General features: G+C 37.6%; 1 protein-coding gene across 8 annotated transcripts in view; it reads left to right on the top strand.

Annotated features, from left to right (window-relative positions):
• Positions 1-21,964, top strand: part of slc4a4b (solute carrier family 4 member 4b) — a 50,356-nt gene that overhangs the window by 24,890 nt on the left and 3,502 nt on the right. For 3 of the 8 annotated variants that reach the window (XM_053240113.1, XM_053240112.1, XM_053240115.1), the window contains 21 exons: positions 37-197; positions 713-892; positions 2,088-2,183; positions 6,367-6,443; positions 8,785-8,942; positions 9,864-9,951; positions 10,260-10,414; positions 10,540-10,671; positions 10,860-11,034; positions 13,688-13,821; positions 15,740-16,008; positions 16,733-16,788; positions 16,958-17,146; positions 18,326-18,439; positions 18,734-18,895; positions 19,318-19,496; positions 20,084-20,156; positions 20,839-20,907; positions 21,066-21,173; positions 21,452-21,517; positions 21,798-21,959. In XM_053240113.1, coding sequence (XP_053096088.1) covers positions 37-197; positions 713-892; positions 2,088-2,183; positions 6,367-6,443; positions 8,785-8,942; positions 9,864-9,951; positions 10,260-10,414; positions 10,540-10,671; positions 10,860-11,034; positions 13,688-13,821; positions 15,740-16,008; positions 16,733-16,788; positions 16,958-17,146; positions 18,326-18,439; positions 18,734-18,895; positions 19,318-19,496; positions 20,084-20,156; positions 20,839-20,907; positions 21,066-21,173; positions 21,452-21,517; positions 21,798-21,959 — 2,803 coding nt within the window. The remainder of the gene's footprint in view (positions 1-36; positions 198-712; positions 893-2,087; positions 2,184-6,366; positions 6,444-8,784; positions 8,943-9,863; positions 9,952-10,259; positions 10,415-10,539; positions 10,672-10,859; positions 11,035-13,687; positions 13,822-15,739; positions 16,009-16,732; positions 16,789-16,957; positions 17,147-18,325; positions 18,440-18,733; positions 18,896-19,317; positions 19,497-20,083; positions 20,157-20,838; positions 20,908-21,065; positions 21,174-21,451; positions 21,518-21,797; positions 21,960-21,964) is intronic. The other 5 variants (XM_053240114.1, XM_026928654.3, XM_053240117.1 and 2 more) reach the window with 3 other exon arrangements.

Here is a 21,964-nt window from a genome sequence, read left to right on the forward strand (position 1 = left end):
ACGTATATGTATTTATGCATATGTTTATTTCTGTAGGTGGCTCAAGTTCGAGGAGAAGGTGGAAGAGGGTGGAGAGAGGTGGAGTAAGCCTCATGTCGCCACTCTGTATCTGCACTCACTGTTTGAGCTGAAGAAGTGCATAGAGAAGGGCACTGTCATGCTTGACATGGAAGCTAACTCACTGCAGCAGATTGTCGGTAAAAACCCCACTGCAGCTTCTATCAGCGCTTTGTACAAAGCAACACACCTGAGACCATTATTCCAAGATTAATTAATTCTCTCATTAAAATGATCCATGACTTCTTTACTAAGATCAGAACAACACAAAACTGTGTGAATGGATCTGATTCACAGAAGATTCCTATTAATCATAAATGATTCCTATTAAAACTACAAGATGAAAAAAGAAAATGTGACTGGTCTTTTTAATAAAGCTGAACCAGAAGGTGATTTAGTCACTGTCCATTTCATCTGTTTACATGTGCTAATACCACTTATAGGATAGAATGCGCATTTCATAGTACATTTATTCAGCAAGTAAACAAGATGAAAACAGGGTGTAAAGGCTTTTTAAAAGTTACTTTTACAGTTATATTATAAAAGAAAAATGAAGAAATGTCCTGAGTCAATGGTATCTTAAGTAGTGAAAATAAGGATTTACTAAATCTCTCTCTTTTCTCTATCTTTGCCATTTTCTCGTTCATCCTCTCAGACATGATCACGGACACTCAGATTGAGATGGGGCTGTTGAAGGCTGAGTTGAAGGAGAAGGTTACATACACGCTACTGCGTAAACACCGCCATCAGACCAAGAAGTCCAACCTGCGCTCGTTGGCTGACATTGGCCGAACTGTATCGAGTGCAAGTAGGCTGTTTTCAAACCAAGAGAATGGTAAAGCTGTCTTACTGCTACGTTAAACTACACTAACTCTCATACTTTATGACTTTCTTTCCATATCTGTGCTTAAACACTAATGTAAACTTTGGCTTTACATTTCTTTGCAAACACTCATATTCTGTCTTCCAAATGCTAGAATAAAATACTAGAAATGGTAGAATAGTGCTTTTACCATCAGACATTTTATTTTTATGTTCTTTATAACAAGACCCCTTCAACAGAAGCACTCTCCTTTAAGCCCTGAAAAAACGGGGGATAGAAAATGCAGACTGGAGAAGCTTGATGTAGCATAAAAGCAAGAGACAATTTTAAATGAATATATATGTATATACACAATATGGCTTCCACTCTCAGTTAGCAGCTGATAAAATAGCACTTCATCTAGCACATTCTGATTTTTTGCATTTTCATTTTTTATTGTGCACCAACAGTGTGCACAACTTAGCTGAGATACTAAAATGAAGTCGTGAAATGTGTGTATGGGATGTAGGCTTACAGCTTAAGTTTGCAGTTCACCTTAAGTCCACAGTGTAGTATTTTTACATGACGCTTATACTTTGTGATTATTAGTAATCTTGGGATCTTAGTCTGCTTTCTTATTATTAGGTTATTACTGTAGTTATTGTTGATGAGGATGTTGTATATTAAACTGTATCAATAGCAGTAAAACTCTTGCTCTAGACAGGCAGGTGTTATTTTTAATGATCATTTCTAATAGACTCAATTCAGCAGTGCAGGTATATTTCCATGGACATTACGATAAGAAGCTGATTTTATCAGTGTAGATGGAATATCTTCAAAGACCTGCATGGGTGGGGTGTTGTCGTATGTATGGTGTATGGTGTATGAAAATATTTAGGAGCAGGGGCTAGGTTTCTTTTGTCTATGGTCCCTGTGATCTGTCAAGCTTTAACTGAGTGTTCTTCTGGACAATTAAAATGGCTGACATTCTTGTAAGAGATGTGAATTTGTTGAAATAGGATCTTCATCTGTAATAAGGAAATGTGCTGTCTTTTTCTAAAATGAAAAGAAAATTAGCATAATTTACGCATGTTCTGCATAAAACTTTTCTGTATCTTGTGATCTAAACTGACATTTCTCTGTTCTTTGTTCTTCTTTTTTCCCCTTCCCTTTACCCCCTCTGTCATGGTTTGCTTTCCTCTATATGTGTGTGTGTGTGACATGACAGCACGTAGTTCTGTTGACCACTCCATGCCACGCTTTAGCATCTCTGAAATTGAAGGCCAAATACAGATGCAGAGAAGCAACAGCACGGGTCTGCTCCGTAAGTCTAGAAAAAGAGACGTAAAACTTCACACTCCTGCTAGGCTTAATGAGAAACTAAACAGATTGATCTGTTGTGAAAGATTAACAAAAAGCACTAAAATGTGCACATCATGGATCTTTGAGGGGTGTATTCCTTTTTCAGTTTCGGGATGGTAGACATAGATATTACATCATGAAGAACAATTCCTAGGAAAGGGAATATCATAACTTTTTGTTGTGAGAATCCTTAAATAGTCCCAAAACTCCACAATGCTAAACTTGTCCTTGTCAAATTTATTCAGTGAAATAATCCATCAAGAGCATATATGATGCTATGTTTCACACAAACACAGAATAAATTGAAAGTAAAAATAAACAATTAAAAACAAAACAAAAAAAACCAGCAAAAATGTAAATGAGCTTTAATATGTCAAGTCAAACTTTATTTACAGAGCACATTTTACACAACAAAAGTTGACCCAAAGTGCTTTACAATTAGAAATATAGTTTTCAAAGACAATGACATCAAAGACAACAATAACAACAGTACATTTAAATTAATCAAAAGTTAAAGACTAAAAATAAGTCTTAAGACTAACTTTAAAAACGCTCAGTGTTGGAAAAGCCCAGTGTTAAAAGGTAGACTTTTCCAGAGCAGCAACAGACAAAGCTCGATCTCGATCTTAGATTTACAACGTGAACGAGGAACAGCCGTGTACAGCTGAAGGAGATCACAGATATAGTCAGGAGCCATTTTGTGCAGTGCCTTGTTCACAAATAGAAGAATCTTAAAATCAACTCTAATTTTAATTGGGAGCCAATGCACTGAGGCAAGTATAGGAGAAATATGATCCCTTTCTTTGTTCCCATTAACAGTCTGGCTGCTGTGTTTTGAACCATCTGCAGCCGAGACAGGGTGGACTGAGGCAGAGCGACATACAGGGAATTACAGTAATCCAACCGAGATGAAATGAGTGCATGGATCACAATTTCAAGGTCCTTACAAGAAAGGAAGTGTATTAATTTTGCAACAGATCTAAGTTGGAAAAAGCTACTCTATACAACAGCGTTAATTTGCTTATCAGATTGGGACAGAGGATCAAAACAAACACCAAGATTTTTTGCATGACTGTAAAATCGTTACTTCGGGAGCCTAACTGATTTTAAGTGAGTTGTTGGATACAGGAGAGCGTAGCAAGAGAACATCAGTTTTATTTTCATTTAACTGTAGGAAGTTATTTACCATCCAAGTCTTGATTTCAGCTAGACATGGAAAGAGATGGTCAAATGAGCAAGTATGATTGGGCTTGATCGGAAGGTAAAGTTGGAAATCGTCAGCATAGCAATGATACGTAATGTTATATTTTTGAAATATGGAAATCAGAGGAAGCATATAAACGGAAAACAAAAGAGACCTCAGAATAGAACCCTGTGGAATAAGAAATGGGTACGGTGATGAGGAAAAGGAACCAATGCTAACGGAAAAGGTCTGACCCTTTAAATAAGAAGGAAACCACTGTAATTCCAGGCTCTGTACGCCAACTACACATTCAAGGCATTTTAAGAGAATCTCATGATCGAAAGTATCAAACTCTGCACTTAGATCTAACAATATCAAGATAGCAGACGAACCAGAATCAATGGAAAACAAAATGTCATTTGTGACCTTCAACAATGACTGACTCAGTACTGCGCAAAGCTCTAAAGCCTGATTGAAATTTATCTGAAATGTTAAATGTATCTAAGTATGAGATAAACTAAGAAAACACAACTTTCTCTAAAACCTTTGAGACATAGGGCAATTTGGAAATTGGTCAGTAATTATCATACACAAATGAGACATAATATCCTGGATTTTCTTAAAAAAAAAAATTCTGAGAATTATTTACATGTCTCAGGCGTAATATCCAGATAAGAGCAGGCATTAGGATTAAGGATAGAGTCAATAGTTTTAAAAAGAACTTTAGGCTTACTATGGCCTCCACTCTCCCAGAGCTGTGTTCCCACTGTCTCACTGAGGAATGTTGATATGTCTATTCCATCACCCTTCAGAGACTGAGAATTCAGTTTATTTTAATTCTCATAAAACACAAAGCACCTTTACAAAAATCGAGACTTAGATCTAGCTAGAGACCTAATGAGCACAATAGAGGTGACAGTGGTAAGGGAATAAACCCTTAGACAAAATAATGCTAAAAGCTTGAGAGGAAACAGACCTGAACTGTAAACTATGGCATAAGCTAATTATTTTCCTGTGCATAGTTACTGATGTGGGTGGAGCAGACCAACAGGATTGTGTCATTCGCCAATACAGTGGAATATTTCAACTTACTTTAGCTCAAAAATGCACTTATGATACCCCCGCCCTTATAGCACAGGTGCAGTGCTACGCCAGTATTTTCCTGACTTCAGGCTAAAGATTAACAGACCTGTCTTTTTTCTTGCAGCTCACTTTTGTGGCTGTATAAGATATGGGTTTCACTTGTGTTTCACTTTTTTCACTTTATAAATTGTAAATAAGCTACTGCAGTAAACTGAATTATTTTATCTGTAACAAATAACATAAACCACTGAGTTGTAGCAGTTACGTGTGATTTAGCCTGTTGGCATATCATTATTTTAATGAACAGAATCAATAAAATATCCAGTTGACACAAAAAATGTTACTTAAGCATTTATTAGGTGCACATCTCTCGTAACAGCGTCACATCCATTTTAACTAATGTATGTGCAGTCATCAGTGAGGCCTGGTTTCTGTCATTCTGTCTATATTTGTCATTGACCTTTTGGCTATTTTCTTGCTTATATCCTTTGATCTCTATATTATCCTGATAAGCATATCTTTCACTGAATTGTTTTTGACTACGACACTGGATTTTGGGCTGTTGGCCTTCATGTTCATGCTTGTGTATGCTTGTAAGTCTCAAAGTTTGCGACATAAGAACTAAAATGTAGATGTAAAATCTGTAAGTGTCAGTAAACAGAAGACATCACAGACATAATCATATGGCTTTACGAAAATGTCACTGAGCCACTGGCACACACTCTGATCTGATTGGATATTACAGCAGCATGTCTTACCACACCTCTTTATATTCATTCTAACCCAATCTCTTTTATAACTGTGCCATTCTTTGCACTGAAGGTCACAAAATTACCAAGAATATATAAAACCATAATATTATGGCTTATTTTTTGTTTCTACGATGGTATAACAGCCATAGTCAAGATTAATCACATGTAATCATCCTCATTAATTACACAAAAAAGGTAGACAGCCTGGGCCGCACTCCTAATCCTGCCATTGCAGCCTATTATTAACTGTCTAATAGCGTGAGAGCTAATCAGCTGATTAGTGGTTTGTACAAGACGTATGTAAAACTATAAATTTGCACTAACGTTTAATCTGTTCCTGGAAAACTGTTCCTAAGTACATTTAATCCTAGATTAAATTTAGCCTATCACATTTAAATACATTTATTTCATCCTCACAGACACCAAAGAAGCACGAAACTTTAAAATTAAACAAAGTTCAAATAAAGTTAAGTAAAAATATTTAATCCTTGTGTAAAGCAGACACACACACACACACAGAGTACACAGTGCACAAGAAAATTTCGAGTGAACGTAACCCAGTGAGGCACATTTTGGTAGAAAATTCACTGCAAGGGGAGTGTAAAATGTTGAGATGGAGCTGTATGATAGCTATAATAACATGGCATTAATTTTTATGCATATATGACAACATAAAACTGCTTTAACTCATTACATAAAAAAGCTTTAGGGTGAAAGACTCTGAGTTTGGCTAAGCTAGAAATAACTAAGTAAAAGAAAAGAAATTATTGAACCTATGTGAAGACACTTCTTGTTTGCATTATCACATTTTTGACAATCTTAACATCACTTGTCAGACATTTGACAGCCCACCACAACAGCTGATTAGAAAAGTCAGTCATTATGCACTTTTATACACTTTTATACACATTATACACTTTTATAAAATTCACATAGAATAGCTGTGAATGAAAGTTAATAAATGAAATCTTTTTCCATTTTAGGTGTATGCCCAGATTAAGGGGTAAAATGTGGTTAAATGGAATTACATTTTTTTTTAATTCTCTAAATGGGTCCTTTGTTTTGTTTCCTTTGTGCATTTTTGTTGTCACTCTCTGTAATATCTCAACAGTGTCTCATTCATACAGGTAGTCCAACTACAGTTCCCCACAACCTGACTTCCAGCAGCCTTAATGACCTCTCCGATAAGCCTGAGAAGGACCAGGTAAGACCATGAGTGTGTCCATAAGAGAGATGTTGTGTGCCTGCATGTTTGCTAAATCCCTGTGTGAACTTAACTTGCTCTTTACATTTTTTTCAGTCATTTCTCTTGACAGCTTCTAAATAAGACATTAAAGGACGCCACCTCTGAGTTGGCCCTGACCTTCATTAATAAGTTGAATTTACATAGGCAGGTCTTTCAGTAGGGAAAGAGGAACTCTTGTGAAGTAGGAGTGAAGTTTGGAATATATTAGACCTAGTTAAACTTTTATCAGGAATACCAGTGAAGAAGTTAAGAACTGTATAGGAGTACTGTCTCTTACACACCTTTTCAAACATAGACACATTTTTTTCACATGGACACATTCTTTCACAAATATACTCATTTACGCATGCATATGTTTCCTACCTGTATCTCTGACTGCACAAGCACATATGCAAACCTGCATACAGTGTGATAGCTTTACACACACACACACACACACACACACACACTCTCTCCCTGAGCTTATATGCACTATATGGCCAAAGGTTTGTGGACACCTGACCATCACACCCATATGTGTTTTTTAGAACATCCCATTCCAGATTTAGTTCCTGCCTTGCTGTTAAAATAACCTCCACTCTAACCTCAGAATCTCTAGATTTCAGAACATGGCTGTGAGGATTTACCCATTCAGCCACACAAGAGCATTAGTGAGGTCAGGTGCTAATGTCAGTCTGGGGTGCAGTCGCTGTTCCAGTTCATCCCAAAGGTGCTCAGTGAGGTTGAGGTCAGGGCTCTGTGCAATCCACACAAGTTCTTCCACACCAATCATGGCAAACCATGTCTTCATGGACCTCACTTTGTACACGGGGCACTGCCATGCTGGAACATGTTTGGGCCTCTTATTTCCAGTGAAGGGAAGTTGTAATGCTACAGCGTACAAAGACATTCTATACAACTGTGTGCTTCCAGCTTTGTGGCAACAGTTTGGGGAAGGCTCACATATGTGTGTCATGGTCAGGTTTCAACAAATGTTTGGCCATATAATGTACATTAAAAAGCTCAAAAGCATCTCAGTTTCTATTACGCACCCATGCAAATGTGCACACATGCATCTTTAATAGCCTTTCTCTTTCTGTTCTCACACACACTCATACAAACAGCTCTTTCTCACGTTGTCAGAACACCACACACACTTAATTACTTTTCAGTGAATATGGGCCTCTTTCTTCATTCAGGATTTCACACAGTACCTCTCCTCTGTTTCATTTACTCTAGTTTGGATGCACTTTCACTCTCCCAATCACAAGAATTGGTTTATCTCCTCCTCTTGCGTCAGAACCATGAGATTCATCATATAAACACCACTGCTACTGTACAAATCGCACCACTGGAGTCATTACGCTGATAACCTCTGATAGCCTCTTATCCAAAGTTCATGGTTAAACATTCACAGACAAGATCAAGCATGTTTTTTGTGTGTGGTCCTGAAGCTCTGCCTTTATCTGTAATCCAGTTCATCATTGCATAACCTTTAACCTTTAATAGTACATATCTCCTGCTTACAGAGTTTCAGCACAGTTTTTCTCTCACTCCTCATAACATCTCTTTCCAGTATCTCTGAAACTCCTCTATGACTTAATGAGTCTGAATGACTGATGCCACAGAGCACAGAACACACAATAGAGAAAATGCACTGAGTATAGATAAATAGTAAATAAGGACATTGGCCTAGGCTTTGTCACTATCTGAAGCGTTTTAATAAATAGACTCTAATTTACTGAAGCTTCAGTAAGAAATGGTAAAAGCCGTAATGTTTAGGCTACTCAGTTTCTAAATGTATCAATTTCTGCCTATTCCTCTGGTTTTTCCTTGAGTTAGCTGAGTACCTGTGCAATCTTTTGGATTGGGCTCTATCTGCTTTGTGCAAAACTGAATTTTAAAAAATTTGTTTCGTCACCTTGTTGCTGTTGAATCTAAAGGTGGAAGATCACAGAACACAGTGTAATACTTGTCCTCTTCTAAACCTCAGAATTGCTCATCTTTTTAAATCTCTGTTTGAACACTTTCTTTAAATAATTTCTCTGAAATTGAAATATCTTTAAATCCTGTTTACACACAGTCCTGTTTACACACCATTTGCATCAGTTTTTCTAAGTTGTTGTGATGCCAAATATTTCTTTTAAATATAATATTATTTGATAATTTGTTGTCTTAACAACCTTAACACCGTATCTTTTCTCCATTAGCATGTTTTTATTTCATTTCACTTATATTATTAAAGAGTGTGACAAAAAACATTTAAATACTGGAATCTACTATACTATAAATTGTGGCCCATTTTTCTCTCTATGTGCAGTTGAATAATAAGTTCATGAAGAAGATCCCACGGGATGCGGAGGCATCTAACATCCTAGTGGGTGAAGTGGACTTCCTGGATTCTCCTTTTGTGGCCTTTGTGCGGCTCCAGCAGGCCGTCATACTTGCAGGGCTCACTGAAGTCCCTGTGCCTACAAGGTAATCTAAAATCTAAATGAGGGCTGGGGTAAAATTACTGTATATAAGTTGCAGTGTATGATCACTATGAGTTTAATCTGAATGAATGGTAAGCCTATGGTTAGGAAAGTGTAATAATAGAAAGTAGCCAAATTGAGGTAATATTTGATGAAATTATGGATAATTAAGTCTTAAATCTCCATTAATAATTGATTAACAACAAAATATATAAATCAGTATTGGACACATCACATCAATCACTATGTTGTATAACACTGTGACAACAATGCAAAGTATTTAAAAAATATTTTTTGAGGAAATAAGTAAAATTTAGAAATAACATTTTGGTGACATCATCATTCATAGCTTTGTACCATTATTTCTTTCCCATGCTATACTGTTATACTGCTATACATACACACTCATAATATCAGACTGTGTCAAACTGTATCAAACACGTCTATTGTTTAACAGATTAAAGGTAGAAATGCAACACATACACTACAGTTATCACTGGCAAGACATTGAAATGCAAACATTCACTAAAGTACACACACAATGTACAGCTTGCCGGGGTGTTATGTCAAATCTGAAACATTATCATTTCCGGTAAGAATGAACTGTTGTGTAATTAGTCACAGTGGAAAGTTTCACAGATGCTATGATAATGGCTTATGTTAGCTGATAAACTCAGATGACTTTGAAATCAAGCACAGATTCAGTCTAGTGTAAAATGGAAAACTCAAGGTTTAATGATTAGTATTTCTCTTTCCGATGGACTGTGATATGACCAAATAACGACCTTCACCCCACAACCAAACTTGTGCTTATAAATACTTTGCTCTGTATGTGATGCATTTTTTCATAATGATGTTGGGAAGTGTCTGAAATAAAACCTCGCATTTCTTGCATGAATATGCTTTTATTTGTGTTGTTTTTCAGATTTCTTTTTGTTCTCTTGGGACCCAAAGGAAAAGCCAGATCATACCACGAGATTGGTCGAGCCATTGCTACTTTAATGTCAGATGAGGTGTGTGTGTTAGGTTTTTGTATGTGGACAACCATAACAATTGTCTTTATATGTACATATTCCTGGAAAGGCACCACAGTAGGTGGTGTTTCAGTGATGTACTCTGGTGTGAGTAGATCCACAGTGGACTGATGATGCCAGGATGTTTGTAATGATGTTTATCTGACTACAATCACAGATTGATGAACTGTGAAGTGAACAAATTATTTTACTTAAATCATGTTTTGTAATGATACATATATTAGCATGTCATATTCTTCACACATAGTGCTCGGAGTTTTGAAGCTGCATGTTTCTCTGTGATCTAGGTGTTTCATGACATTGCATACAAGGCCAAAGATCGGGGTGACCTGTTGGCTGGCATCGAGGAATTCCTTGACGAGGTCGTCGTGCTACCCCCAGGAGAGTGGGACCCTGACATCCGGATTGAGCCCCCAAAAACCTTACCATCCTCAGACAAACGGTACACACTTGGTGTAACTTCATATTCAGTGACCACGATGCAGTTTAAAATGGTGTAAAAATGAACCAAAGATATAGAGGTTTTGATGTATTGATGTAACTATTTGTTAATTCTTATTTGTGTAGTAAGAACAACCTAGCAGGAGGAGCTGGGGGTGGAGATGGATCCAAGATTAATGGTGATGCTCCCATTGAAGGTGGTGCAGGAGGAGGTGGTGGAGGTCACCATGTTGGAGACGAGCTCAAGTTCACTGGCAAGTGAGTGGCATTTGGCCTATACGCTATTGCTAAGACTGCAGTTAGTGCAAACACAGAGGCTTGTATGTGGTGCTATAACACTACTGTCTTTGTTAACACAGGCCTCATGCTAAGACTAGCTCAGTGATTATTATTTTTCTTTCTCTCTCTTTTTCACTCTCTCCTTCTCTCTGTCTCTCTTTTCTCAGGTTTTGTGGTGGTCTGATTCTGGACGTTAAGCGAAAGCTGCCATTCTTTGCGAGCGATTTTTACGATGCCCTGAACATCCAGGCCTTATCTGCTACTTTGTTTATTTACCTGGGCACTGTAACCAATGCCATCACCTTTGGCGGCTTGCTTGGAGACGCCACAGAGAACATGCAGGTACAGAAGATTACTGCTCAGCTAATTAATCTAATGAGTTAATGTGTTTACACTGGTAGTGGTGGGGAACACAGTGTCTATCTTTGTGTGTGAGTCTTGTTTGCCTATTCCGATATTCACAGACTGGTTGATGTGGTGTTATCTAATAACTCTTGAAAAAGATGACTTTTTTAAGATGGCTTTTTTTTAAATACACACTCATGGGTGTATATGTATGTTGAGGGGATTACATTTCTCTCCATCATGAAACAATGACTTTCATATATAGGTTTTTGGCTTCCTTAAAGAAAATGACTGATATTAATTGGCAGCCACACATCTATGTTTCTTATACCATGTTACAAGCTGCAGATTCCGAAAGTCCGGATCATTTCCCACTAGGAAACAATGAAAAACCTACCACAGTTTTTCTATTTAAGCTGTGTTACAGTGTGGAGGTTCAGTGTAGTGTAGTATTTTTACTAAATTTACTAGATCCCTAACTATGTTAAAAAACACTGGTCTATTAATGCACTTCTTTCAGTAACAACTGCTGAAACTCAGAGATGTTTCTGAGATGTATGTATATGTCTAAGTGTGTATTTATACTAGATATGTGTGATGGTGTGGTCTGGAATCAGAGAGCTGTGACATCTATTTAGATCTGTAGGTGCTCTGTAAGGCTCACGCTAAGAAGGATCAGCTTCACTTTAAATAGAGGTGGATTACCAAGTGCGTGAACACACACACACACACACACACACACATTTGTCTTCATATCCTTCTGAAGTCCTTTCATTGCAGTTTATTGTTACAAATAAAAGTCAGTTTTGTATTAAAAAAAAGCAGTTTCCCTTGTGGAAAGCTCTCAGATATTAAAATCCTTGTGGGGATTAAATATAAATAGTTTAATCCTAAAGCACATTCATACTAAAGCAAATTAGTTGTTTTATTGTTATTTTTTCTTGTTCCTATCTATGGAGAAAATGATCATGTTAACAATCATGTCCCCTCACTCTTTTTCAACTTTTCAATATGGCACACATTGTTCAAACGGTACACCAAATGTGGTTTTAATAAATTTATTTTAAATTTTAATAAATTAAAATTAAAACCTTTTCAAACAACAAAGATTCTTCCTTTAACTTCTGGGCCAGCTATATTTATATCTCTCAACCTGTTCTGGTCTTTCAAATAAAATCCACAGGTAGAGCTTCTTCTCTTCTTGGACTTAGCAAGAATGCCTGTTTAAGCATTATTCAAAATTCATCTGTCAACAGTACAAAATCATACCAAAAATAAGATCAACATAATTAGCTACATAACAAGAGAAAACATAGAATAACAAATTAATACTTTAACATGGTTAATTTTTACACTACATTTTTGTAAATCACACACACATGAAACTCTGTCTTTACATCTAGTTGAAAAACTGACTTCTTAAGCTACCGTACCACTCAGATCAGTACTACCTCATGCTACAGTCAAATGCACATAAAATCAATGCGTGAAAAGAAAGATGGCACATAACTGAACATTGCTATTCTAGACCCTGAGATATTATTATTCCAGCCTCCCTAAAATGTTCAGTCAATCTTTCTATAACTCCATTAAATTCCAGTAATTTCAGTTTTTATCTGTTTATGTAAGTAAGAAAGGTGAGGAATAATCAAACAATCCTCAAACTGTCCCCAGACACATCCACTTCAGTATGTGATCACTTGGTATCTTTCCAGAATATTTGATCCACTTGCCACATGCTGCTTCACAGCCTCTCTTTGCTCGTGAGGGTGGATGTTCTTATGATTTTTACATGGTTATGGCAAATTAAATTTCTTCCCCTTTGTGAAGTCGATTGGGTAAAAGTAATGCAGTAGCATTTATTTGTGGCCATTTAAGCTTCAATAAGCCAGAACGACTTTGGCAGAAGTCTGTACTGCAGGTGATGTGGAAGTCTTCCAAGTAAGCTAGCCAGCAAACATCTTGATAAGTCAACAATTAGGCCTAAGTTGCTTCCAGATAGATGCAGCTTTCTAGACAGATGTAGTATTGGAGTTTAATTTTGACATGCATTGCTTGTAGCACTGCATGAAGAGAGAATGAAGGCAGGACAGGGATACCTGAAGGCAGGGAGGAAAAGAAACAATTCTAATGGAGAATGAAAAATTTTCATCTGTCCTTCCTTTTTCACATCAAACATCTCCTTTACATATGTGAATTTAGAAAAATTTAAATATCTGTTTGCTTGTGACTGTAAAAATGCAGCAGAAGATGGAGAAGATGAAATAAGTGAGAATAGAATGGACAGGCCACAAATGTAGAGAGGGAACAAACAAAAAAAGAGTGCGGGATGGAGGTAATCAAGACAGATAACTAAAAAGGTCTGATATGTACCAGCAACTGAAACAATCTGTATAATAGACTGTTCATCTCCATGAACAGATTTTAAAACCCCTTTATCCTGTTTTTATTGCATATGGAGAGTCTCTGGTTGCCAGTTTGAGAGAAACTACGCTTGCGAGTTTGTCTTGCTCATGGGCCCAAACATGTCTGGAATTTGAACTAGTAGCCCAAAGCCTTAACTCTTCTTCTTCTTCTTCTTCTTCTTCTTCTTCTTCTCTCTCTCTCTCTCTCTCTCTCTCTCTCTCTCTCTCTCTCTCTCTCTCTGTAGGGTGTGTTAGAGAGTTTTGTGGGAACAGCATTAGCAGGTGCAGTGTTCTGTCTGTTTGGTGGGCAGCCCCTCACCATCCTCAGCAGTACAGGACCGGTGCTTGTCTTCGAGCGGCTGCTGTTCAACTTCAGCAAGTGAGTAGGACTAACATGCACACACACACACACACACACACACACACACACACACACACAGAGTACATCCTTGTGAGGCAATAACTATAAGTTCACCTTGTGTACAGCTTAGGCATGCTATACTCATGACAAGAAATATAAACAAGCAAAAGTCTTAGTAATTTCTTTCTAAATTGTAAGTTTGTCTTTTGTTTATTATTGACCTCTGCATAATTGGGTCAGTAAAAACAATACGGATATCAAAACATTACTTATCGAACAAAAAGTTAAATGTTACAGAAAAAAAGTTTGTATGTAAGTAAAAAAAGCTAACACATTACAGTTAAGGCCAATAGTTTACATACACCTAGGCTAAAGATATTCGATCTCAGTTTTTCACAACTCCACATAGTTCATGTTACCATGCATTTCTTTTGGCAAGTGAGTTAGAGCGTCTACTTTGTTCACATCAGAGGTAATTTTAAAGCAATCGACTAGAGACCGAATTTATTTCAGCTTTAATCCACTGCATCACAATTCCAGTGGCTCAACGGTTTACTTGCATCAAGTTGACTGTCTCTTTAAACGGTCTAGAAGATTCCAGAAATTGATGTAATGACTATTAGAAGCTTCAATTGCCATAATTAGGAGTGTATCTGTGGCTGTAAAATGGTCTAACTTTAGAGACAGTGCCTGTTTGCCCTTGATACCATGGGAAAATCCAAACCATTTAACCAAGACCTCAGAAAAAAATTTGGACCTCCACAAGTCCAAGTCCTCATTAAGAACAAAACAACTGAGGGTACCACAAGCATCTGCATGCAAATACAAAAATCTTGGGACCACACAGACACTGCACTGTTCAGGAAAGAGGTACATCGAACTTTGGTAGGTTCAACTGAACTTCAAGACGACAGCAAAGGAACTGGTGAGGGAGTGGGAGGCATCAGGATTTAGTAAGTAAAAGCTGAAATAAATCTGTCTCTTAGCTATTAATTTTGAAATTATTCATATGGAAATAACGTATATACCCTAATTGACTTAACACAGGTAATGTATGGTAACATGAAATGTGTGGAGTTGTGAAAAATTGAGTTTGAATATCTTTAGTGTAGGAGTACGTAAACATTTAGCCTCTGTCGTAGACCACTTTCTGACAATAGACCACTTTCTGACAAAAAAATGAATGCTTTCTGGCAGGGATTACCTTAAAAAACAGAAGCAAGTGGCAGACTATTCAAGATGCACAGAAAAAACTTCCCAGCCAATACTGTCATAAAAGTGTATGAAGTGTACCTGAGACTACTGGAGCAGGCAAAGTGTTATCACACCAAATCTTTTTTTTGTTTATTTTATTATAACGTAGAAAATGTTTAAATTTAATTATTTTTGAAGGCTTTGCTTTACAGCATGTCTTTACATGTGCCTAAGACCTTCGCACAGTACTTTACTTTTTTTTTTACGACAATGTTTAGTTCCTTCTAGTGTGGTGGTGAGTATTTAATAACTGATTATTAATCTATTATTATGGAAAAAGAACAGACAACTAGTGTGTAAAAATAATTAATATTTTTAAACTGAAATAAGTTAGCAAGGTGATTGGCCCAAAACTCTGATACGTAAAATGGTCCTTCTCTACATCATCATCATTCACATATTAATGGTAGGCCTACCCCAGATTCTGAACAAAGCTGGTCACATATCAGTTGAGGGCTACTAAACTGAATTGTGTCATGCCGTACCATAGCAGATTCAGTGGTATTGTCAAATATTGAATCATTCCTCCTCCATTAAGACTGACAGATAGTTTACTGTCCATTTCTAATTTTCTTGTGGCTGTCACTTCTTTATTTAAAATCTATTTAAATTTAAAATTAGTGGAATTGTGATAACTGTGATTTGACCACCTAACATGGTCTTTATGATTGGCTGTTTTCAGAGACCACGCATTAGACTACCTGGAATTCCGGCTGTGGATTGGTCTGTGGTCAGGCTTCTTATGTCTGGTGCTGGTGGCGACGGATGCCAGCTTCCTTGTGCAGTACTTCACACGCTTCACAGAGGAAGGCTTTGCAGCTCTCATCAGCTTTATCTTCATCTATGACGCATTCAAGAAAATGCTGAAGCTTGCCCACCACTACCCCATCGACACCAGCTACCACTGGGACATGGTCACTCAGTATGCCTGCCACTGCACGCCTCCCGATGGTATGATGCTATGTTTGTGTGTAAAAGTATTTATGTGTGTTTTTGAGTATATTGCCTGCAGGTGATTATTAGACATATCAGACATATATGACATATTTAGACATAGCAGACATATTCTTCATTTCTTATGGGTTACAATAGTATCTCACTCTATGTGTGTTTTTGGTGAGTGCTTTTGTGTGTGTGTAGCATATAGATACTAGTTGGTGTATGGTGTCCATATTTCTGTGAATATATTTTTGCATATGAATATTTCTAACATATTGATCATATTTTTGCTAAAATGTTTTTTTTTTCAGAAAGACGAGTGTTAATAATGTGGCTTTCACATTTCATATTGCTGAAAATTCAGCACTTTTAAACACACCTCCAATGGGCTACATGATACAAGTGCTAAATTCCACTGCATTTAGCTCAGCAATGGGTGCAGTGCGAAACAAATAGGTCTATGTACAGGGTCATCTAAAATTCAAATCTTTTCAACTTCTAACCAGCACTTTACAAACTCTACTCTACAATCGCAGTATGGCCAGTAGAAGAGCTATAGGCAGTGCTGTTTGTTTCGTTCTTGATTTTTTTGTTGCTTATACAAAACTTCAGTGACACAAGCACCAAACAAGCATTGAAGCAGTAGTGTTCTTCTCACTGGTTAAGCTAAATCAAAGCCCAAATATGCTGAACTCTCTACCTCAGTGACCAGAGCTGTTGTGTTTGTTTAAAACAGGCAACAGTTCTGTCCCAGATGAAAAAATTAAAGCTCTATTCAACTCCACTGGACAGGTGAGTATGTGTATGTGTGTAAGTTATAGTTTTAAAAATTGATTTTGCTTGAAAACATTCATAGAAAAATGAAACATTTATATAATAACTTAATTAGAAAGTTCCTTGTAAAATGTTATTGTCAGCAGTTTTTGTGTGTGTGTGTGTGTGTGTGTGTGAACATGGCCAGCAGCATTGGAATTCTACCTGGTCATCGTTAACTCGGTCGGAGTGTTTGGAGTGGGGCGGAGTTCTGCAAGGAGGATCCTGTGGCTTTGTTCCTGACATCACACTAATGTCGTTTATCCTGTTCATGGGCACCTACACCTGTTCCATGGCCTTAAAGAAGTTCAAAACCAGCAGATTCTTTCCCACCATGGTACAAACACACACACACACACACCGCTGTCGTACTGTCTCTATGGATTATTTGCATGTAGATAGATAAATAGATAAGATAGATAGATGAATGTTTAGTGTAATGTATGTTGCAAACGGTGCAAAAACAGCAGATATGAAACCACGGATGTGCAGCAAAGTAGCTGTGATCAACAGAGCAACCACAGTACAGTGCGATAATATGATGAGTAGCATCAGTGCAGTAAGCAGAATGCATGTCGGAGTCAGCCTTCTTTATCAGTTTGTTGAGCTTCCTTGCTCCTCCGGCTATAATGCTGCCCTCAGCATACTGCTGCAAAGAAGATAGCTCTTGCAATAACAGACTAGTAGAAGATCTCCAACATCTTGATACAAACATGCAATGTATGTATGTTATGTATGTATGTAGTCAAATGACCCCCAGTCGAAATTGTCATGTATTCGCTCTATCTCTCTCTCTTTCTCTCTCTCTCTCACACACACACATACACACACACACACATACACGCACCTACGTTGTCTTTTCTTACTGTGCTTGTGACTACCTCGCATTGACAAAATTATGCGGCTAATTGCTGCTATGCCTACACCAGTACCTATCTTATCCTACCTTAGTAGCTTAACCTAACATTTGGCTTTATTCAGTAAAAACTGAATTTTTTTTTTTTTGGTAAAAATGCATCACCAGCAGCTATCCTCCCCCACAGAGAGAGAGAGAGAGAGAGAGAGATGAAAACTCATCTTTACTTAACAAGGTTTGGCACTGTAGATGGAAAATATCCATCACTAAATCCTGCCAAAAATCTGTTATTAAATCCAATCCTTGCTCATTAAAAGCTCATTAATCTCCATTAGTTTCCAGTCTTGTACTTATTCTTGATCCTTAGTGGCATTTTTGCAGAACAGACCAAACCTAAACTAAACTAAACTAATTATATGGCTATATGTAGTTTTTTAAATTTTAATAACAATTAATCAATGGTATTGACTTGATCAGATGTCATTATGGTTATGATCATGTATCGATATTGTTGTATACCATGAAGAGGAAATCCGAAATAGTTACAGTGTTAATGTTATGGCAAGAAAATTAACTTTTGGATGTAGTATACCCCTTGTAATATGTTACAAGAATTTTAATTAAAGGAATTGAATGATTGATTAAGTCATTGATTGACAGGTACGTAAGCTGATCAGTGACTTTGCAATCATTCTGGCCATTCTGATCTTCTGTGGGATAGATGCGCTGGTTGGTGTGGACACACCAAAACTAGAAGTGCCAAGTGAATTTAAGGTAAGTGGTAAGTGTGTGTGTGTGTATGTGTGTGTGTGTGTATGAGAGAGAGAGAGAGCAAAAAAAGAAAAAGCAGTGTGTTTTTCTTCTGTCTCCTACAATAATCTCTTTGTTCCTGTCTAATACTGATTATTACAGTTAAAAAGAAAGAGAGCTTTGTTCTTATAGAAAGTATCATTGGCTCTTCTCTCCAGGAAAAATACCAACGGCCTCAGACTGAGCTGCTCATACAAGTCATATGTGTGGTTCTTATACTTACGTTGAATGCATCTGTGTGTTTGTGTGTGTGTCCAGCCTACAAGTCCAAACCGTGGCTGGTTTGTGCCCCCTTTTGGCGGAAACCCCTGGTGGGTGTACCTGGCCTCCTTCCTCCCTGCACTCCTCGTCACCATCCTTATCTTTATGGACCAGCAGATCACTGCCGTCATCGTCAACAGGAAGGAGCACAAACTCAAGGTGTGTGTACACATATGTAGGTGTGTCTTGTCCAGTTCACAGTGATGAACTGATAATTGGCATCAACACATTCCTATTTACAATCACGGATGCGCAAGTATCAATAAAAAAAAATTAAAATACGATCCTACTCTTCTTCATGTGTCCTATCTTGTAACTGCTGTCTTGGAAGTAGGATCTCTGATTCTAAATGGTGTATTTTTTTAATTAGCAAAGCTAGTTTCCTAAAAAAAAAAATAATGAATAAACAAAAAAAGTTTAAAAAGAAGCCCATTCAGCTAATTGTGTTTTATGTATGTTTGTGATCACACTGCCAACACTGTAGGATTGTGTTGTTGAATGGTTGAAAGTTAGGATTAATAAACTGTGAGAGGATATCATCCTACTTCTCCCTAAATGTTGTGTCTGTGTGTGGAGAGCAGAAAGGTGCCGGCTACCATTTGGACCTGTTCTGGGTGGCTGTGCTGATGATCGTGTGCTCATTCATGGGCCTGCCGTGGTACGTGGCGGCCACCGTCATCTCCATTGCCCACATTGACTCACTTAAGATGGAGACAGAGACATCAGCACCAGGCGAACAGCCCAAATTCCTCGGAGTCAGGTACAGAGAAAGGGAGAGAGAGATAATATTTTTACTGCAGTTGTTACTGGAAGACAATTTGAAGTATGCAAAAAAAGTGTGAAAACAAGGTTTTCATATTATTTAGAACAGAGTTTTAGCTGTTTGAGGAATCCATATAAAATGCACATTTGTGTTAATATCTGTTTCCACACTGTTTTAATTTGTTTTAATTGTCATATATTTCATCCAACTGGTAATGACTAATTTTTGAATCATTTATGCTATCCATTTATATTGGTCATTTATATGTCATGCAATATTTCAATAAGTAAATTATAATGATAATAAATGTGTTGGTCTTTTATGATGGAATCTGGATTATACAGTCTTAATTACATTAGTTACATTACATACAGTCAGAATTACATTAGTTTTTCTTATCTGCTGGAATAAAAGCATATCTTGTGATAGAAGTGGATTTTAAGCCCTAATGTAATGTATTCAGTTATATATATTATATATATATAAAATGAGTTACATGCAAATATATGTGAGTGTGCATGAATAGGCATATGAGTGTTTATTTACAAATGATGTAAATGGTGTGCTAAATCTTCTGGATTTAGGGAGCAGAGAGTAACTGGAGTGAGTGTCTTCCTCCTCACTGGCCTATCAGTCTTCATGGCACCTGTTCTTAAGGTACACAGGGCTCAAAACAGTTTTATCTTACTACTCTAAAAGACTATGATTACCCTCTGGAAAGTTCCAGCATATGATTGAGGCTGGTTTTGTGTGTATGTGCATGTGTGTGAATCAACCTTCTAGCAATGGCTCACAGAGCTGAAGTCAGATCCCAGCGTGTGTCAAATTATCCACTCTAGTTCAGCTCTGAGTAACTGCCTGTTAGCAGTCATTCATACATACACTAAATACTACATCAGGAGTCAGCCTTAACCCTGTGACTGGGCCAATTATTTTTCTGAAAATGTGGCCCTAAAACTTAAATTAGTCAAAGTAAGGAAACAATTAAATGAGGGTCTTCTTGGAAGTATTCATTGTATTATACACACAACTTCCTGAGCCGTTCTACTACAACACACCTGATTTGGCTCAGGAAGTTGTGTGCGTATTGTAAAGCAGAGTGCTGTGGTTTGTTGGATTCTTGTCTGCAGTAATATCAGTCCAACATCTTATTTGATGTTTATTTCAGGCATTTCCATTCAGGTTATCTTTTGGATTGCTGTCTTATAAACACTACATACCATCAACATACACACATTTTTCATTGATTTTGTTTATTTAGTGTAGGTTATTTCAACTATGTGATATATGTATTGTTTATGGTTTATTTCACATATATGGTCCTCTCTTTTCTCTTTAGTTTATTCCCATGCCAGTGCTCTATGGTGTCTTCCTCTATATGGGAGTAGCATCTCTAAATGGAGTGCAGGTGAGTTTTCTGAGTTTGGGCTCTTGTGTGTTGGACACACATACACATCCATTAATATTAGCAAGGCATGTCTCTGCTTTCCATGTTTTCTGATGTTAAAATACAGTGAGTGTGAGATATTTTAGTGTATGTCTCCCTGTTAATGTGTGTGTGCGTAGTTCATGGATCGCTTGAAGCTGTTTCTGATGCCACCGAAACACCAGCCAGATCTGATCTACTTGCGCCACGTACCCCTCCGCCGAGTTCACCTGTTCACCTTCATCCAGGTTGTGTCTGTGTATATTGAAGTGCCCAGCTTCAGTCTCACAAGAACAGAGTGCAGCACAGTTTGGTTATTTTTGCAGCTCTAAGACACCTGATCCAACTCACGAGCTATAAAGCCGGGGTGGGTAGCTTTGTTAGAGCAGGGAAATGAACTGAGCTGCACACTGACAGTCACAGAAGTTGGGCAGCCCTGGTTTATTCTGTATGAGTTGCTGTAATCCAGATGTCTGTATAACACTGAATGTATGTGTAATGTACACATACATGTGTCTTTGCACAGATCCTTTGTCTCGCCCTGCTTTGGATCCTGAAGTCCACTGTGGCAGCCATAATCTTCCCAGTCATGGTGAGTCTGAAGTTTCACACTTGGCCAGAATACTCTGTTTACAGCTATAATAAGGGAGGGGAAGGATTTCATCATTACATCTCATCCAGGCCTTCCCTGGATCACACTGGGGTTTGAAAACCGCTTTCACACTTGACTCTTTGCTCAAACTGTCTTGGAAAAAGGCCAGAGTGTAAACCTGCCCTTCCGCTCTTTTTTCAGGGATTTTATTTGGAGGTCTGTCGAGCACCTTAATCCTTGTGTCTCTCTCTTTTATAACTCTCTCTCTCACTCTTCATAGATTTTGGCCCTGGTGGCTGTGAGGAAGGCAATGGATTACATTTTCTCTCAGCACGATCTTGGCTACCTGGATGACGTTATGCCAGAGAAAGACAAGAAGAAGAAAGAGGATGAAAAAAAGAAGAAAAAGAAGAAGGGCAGCATTGACAGTGACATAAACTATGTAAG

This window comes from Pangasianodon hypophthalmus, chromosome 15, assembly GCF_027358585.1.
Source record: "Pangasianodon hypophthalmus isolate fPanHyp1 chromosome 15, fPanHyp1.pri, whole genome shotgun sequence".
NCBI classification, from domain to species: Eukaryota; Metazoa; Chordata; class Actinopteri; order Siluriformes; family Pangasiidae; genus Pangasianodon; species Pangasianodon hypophthalmus.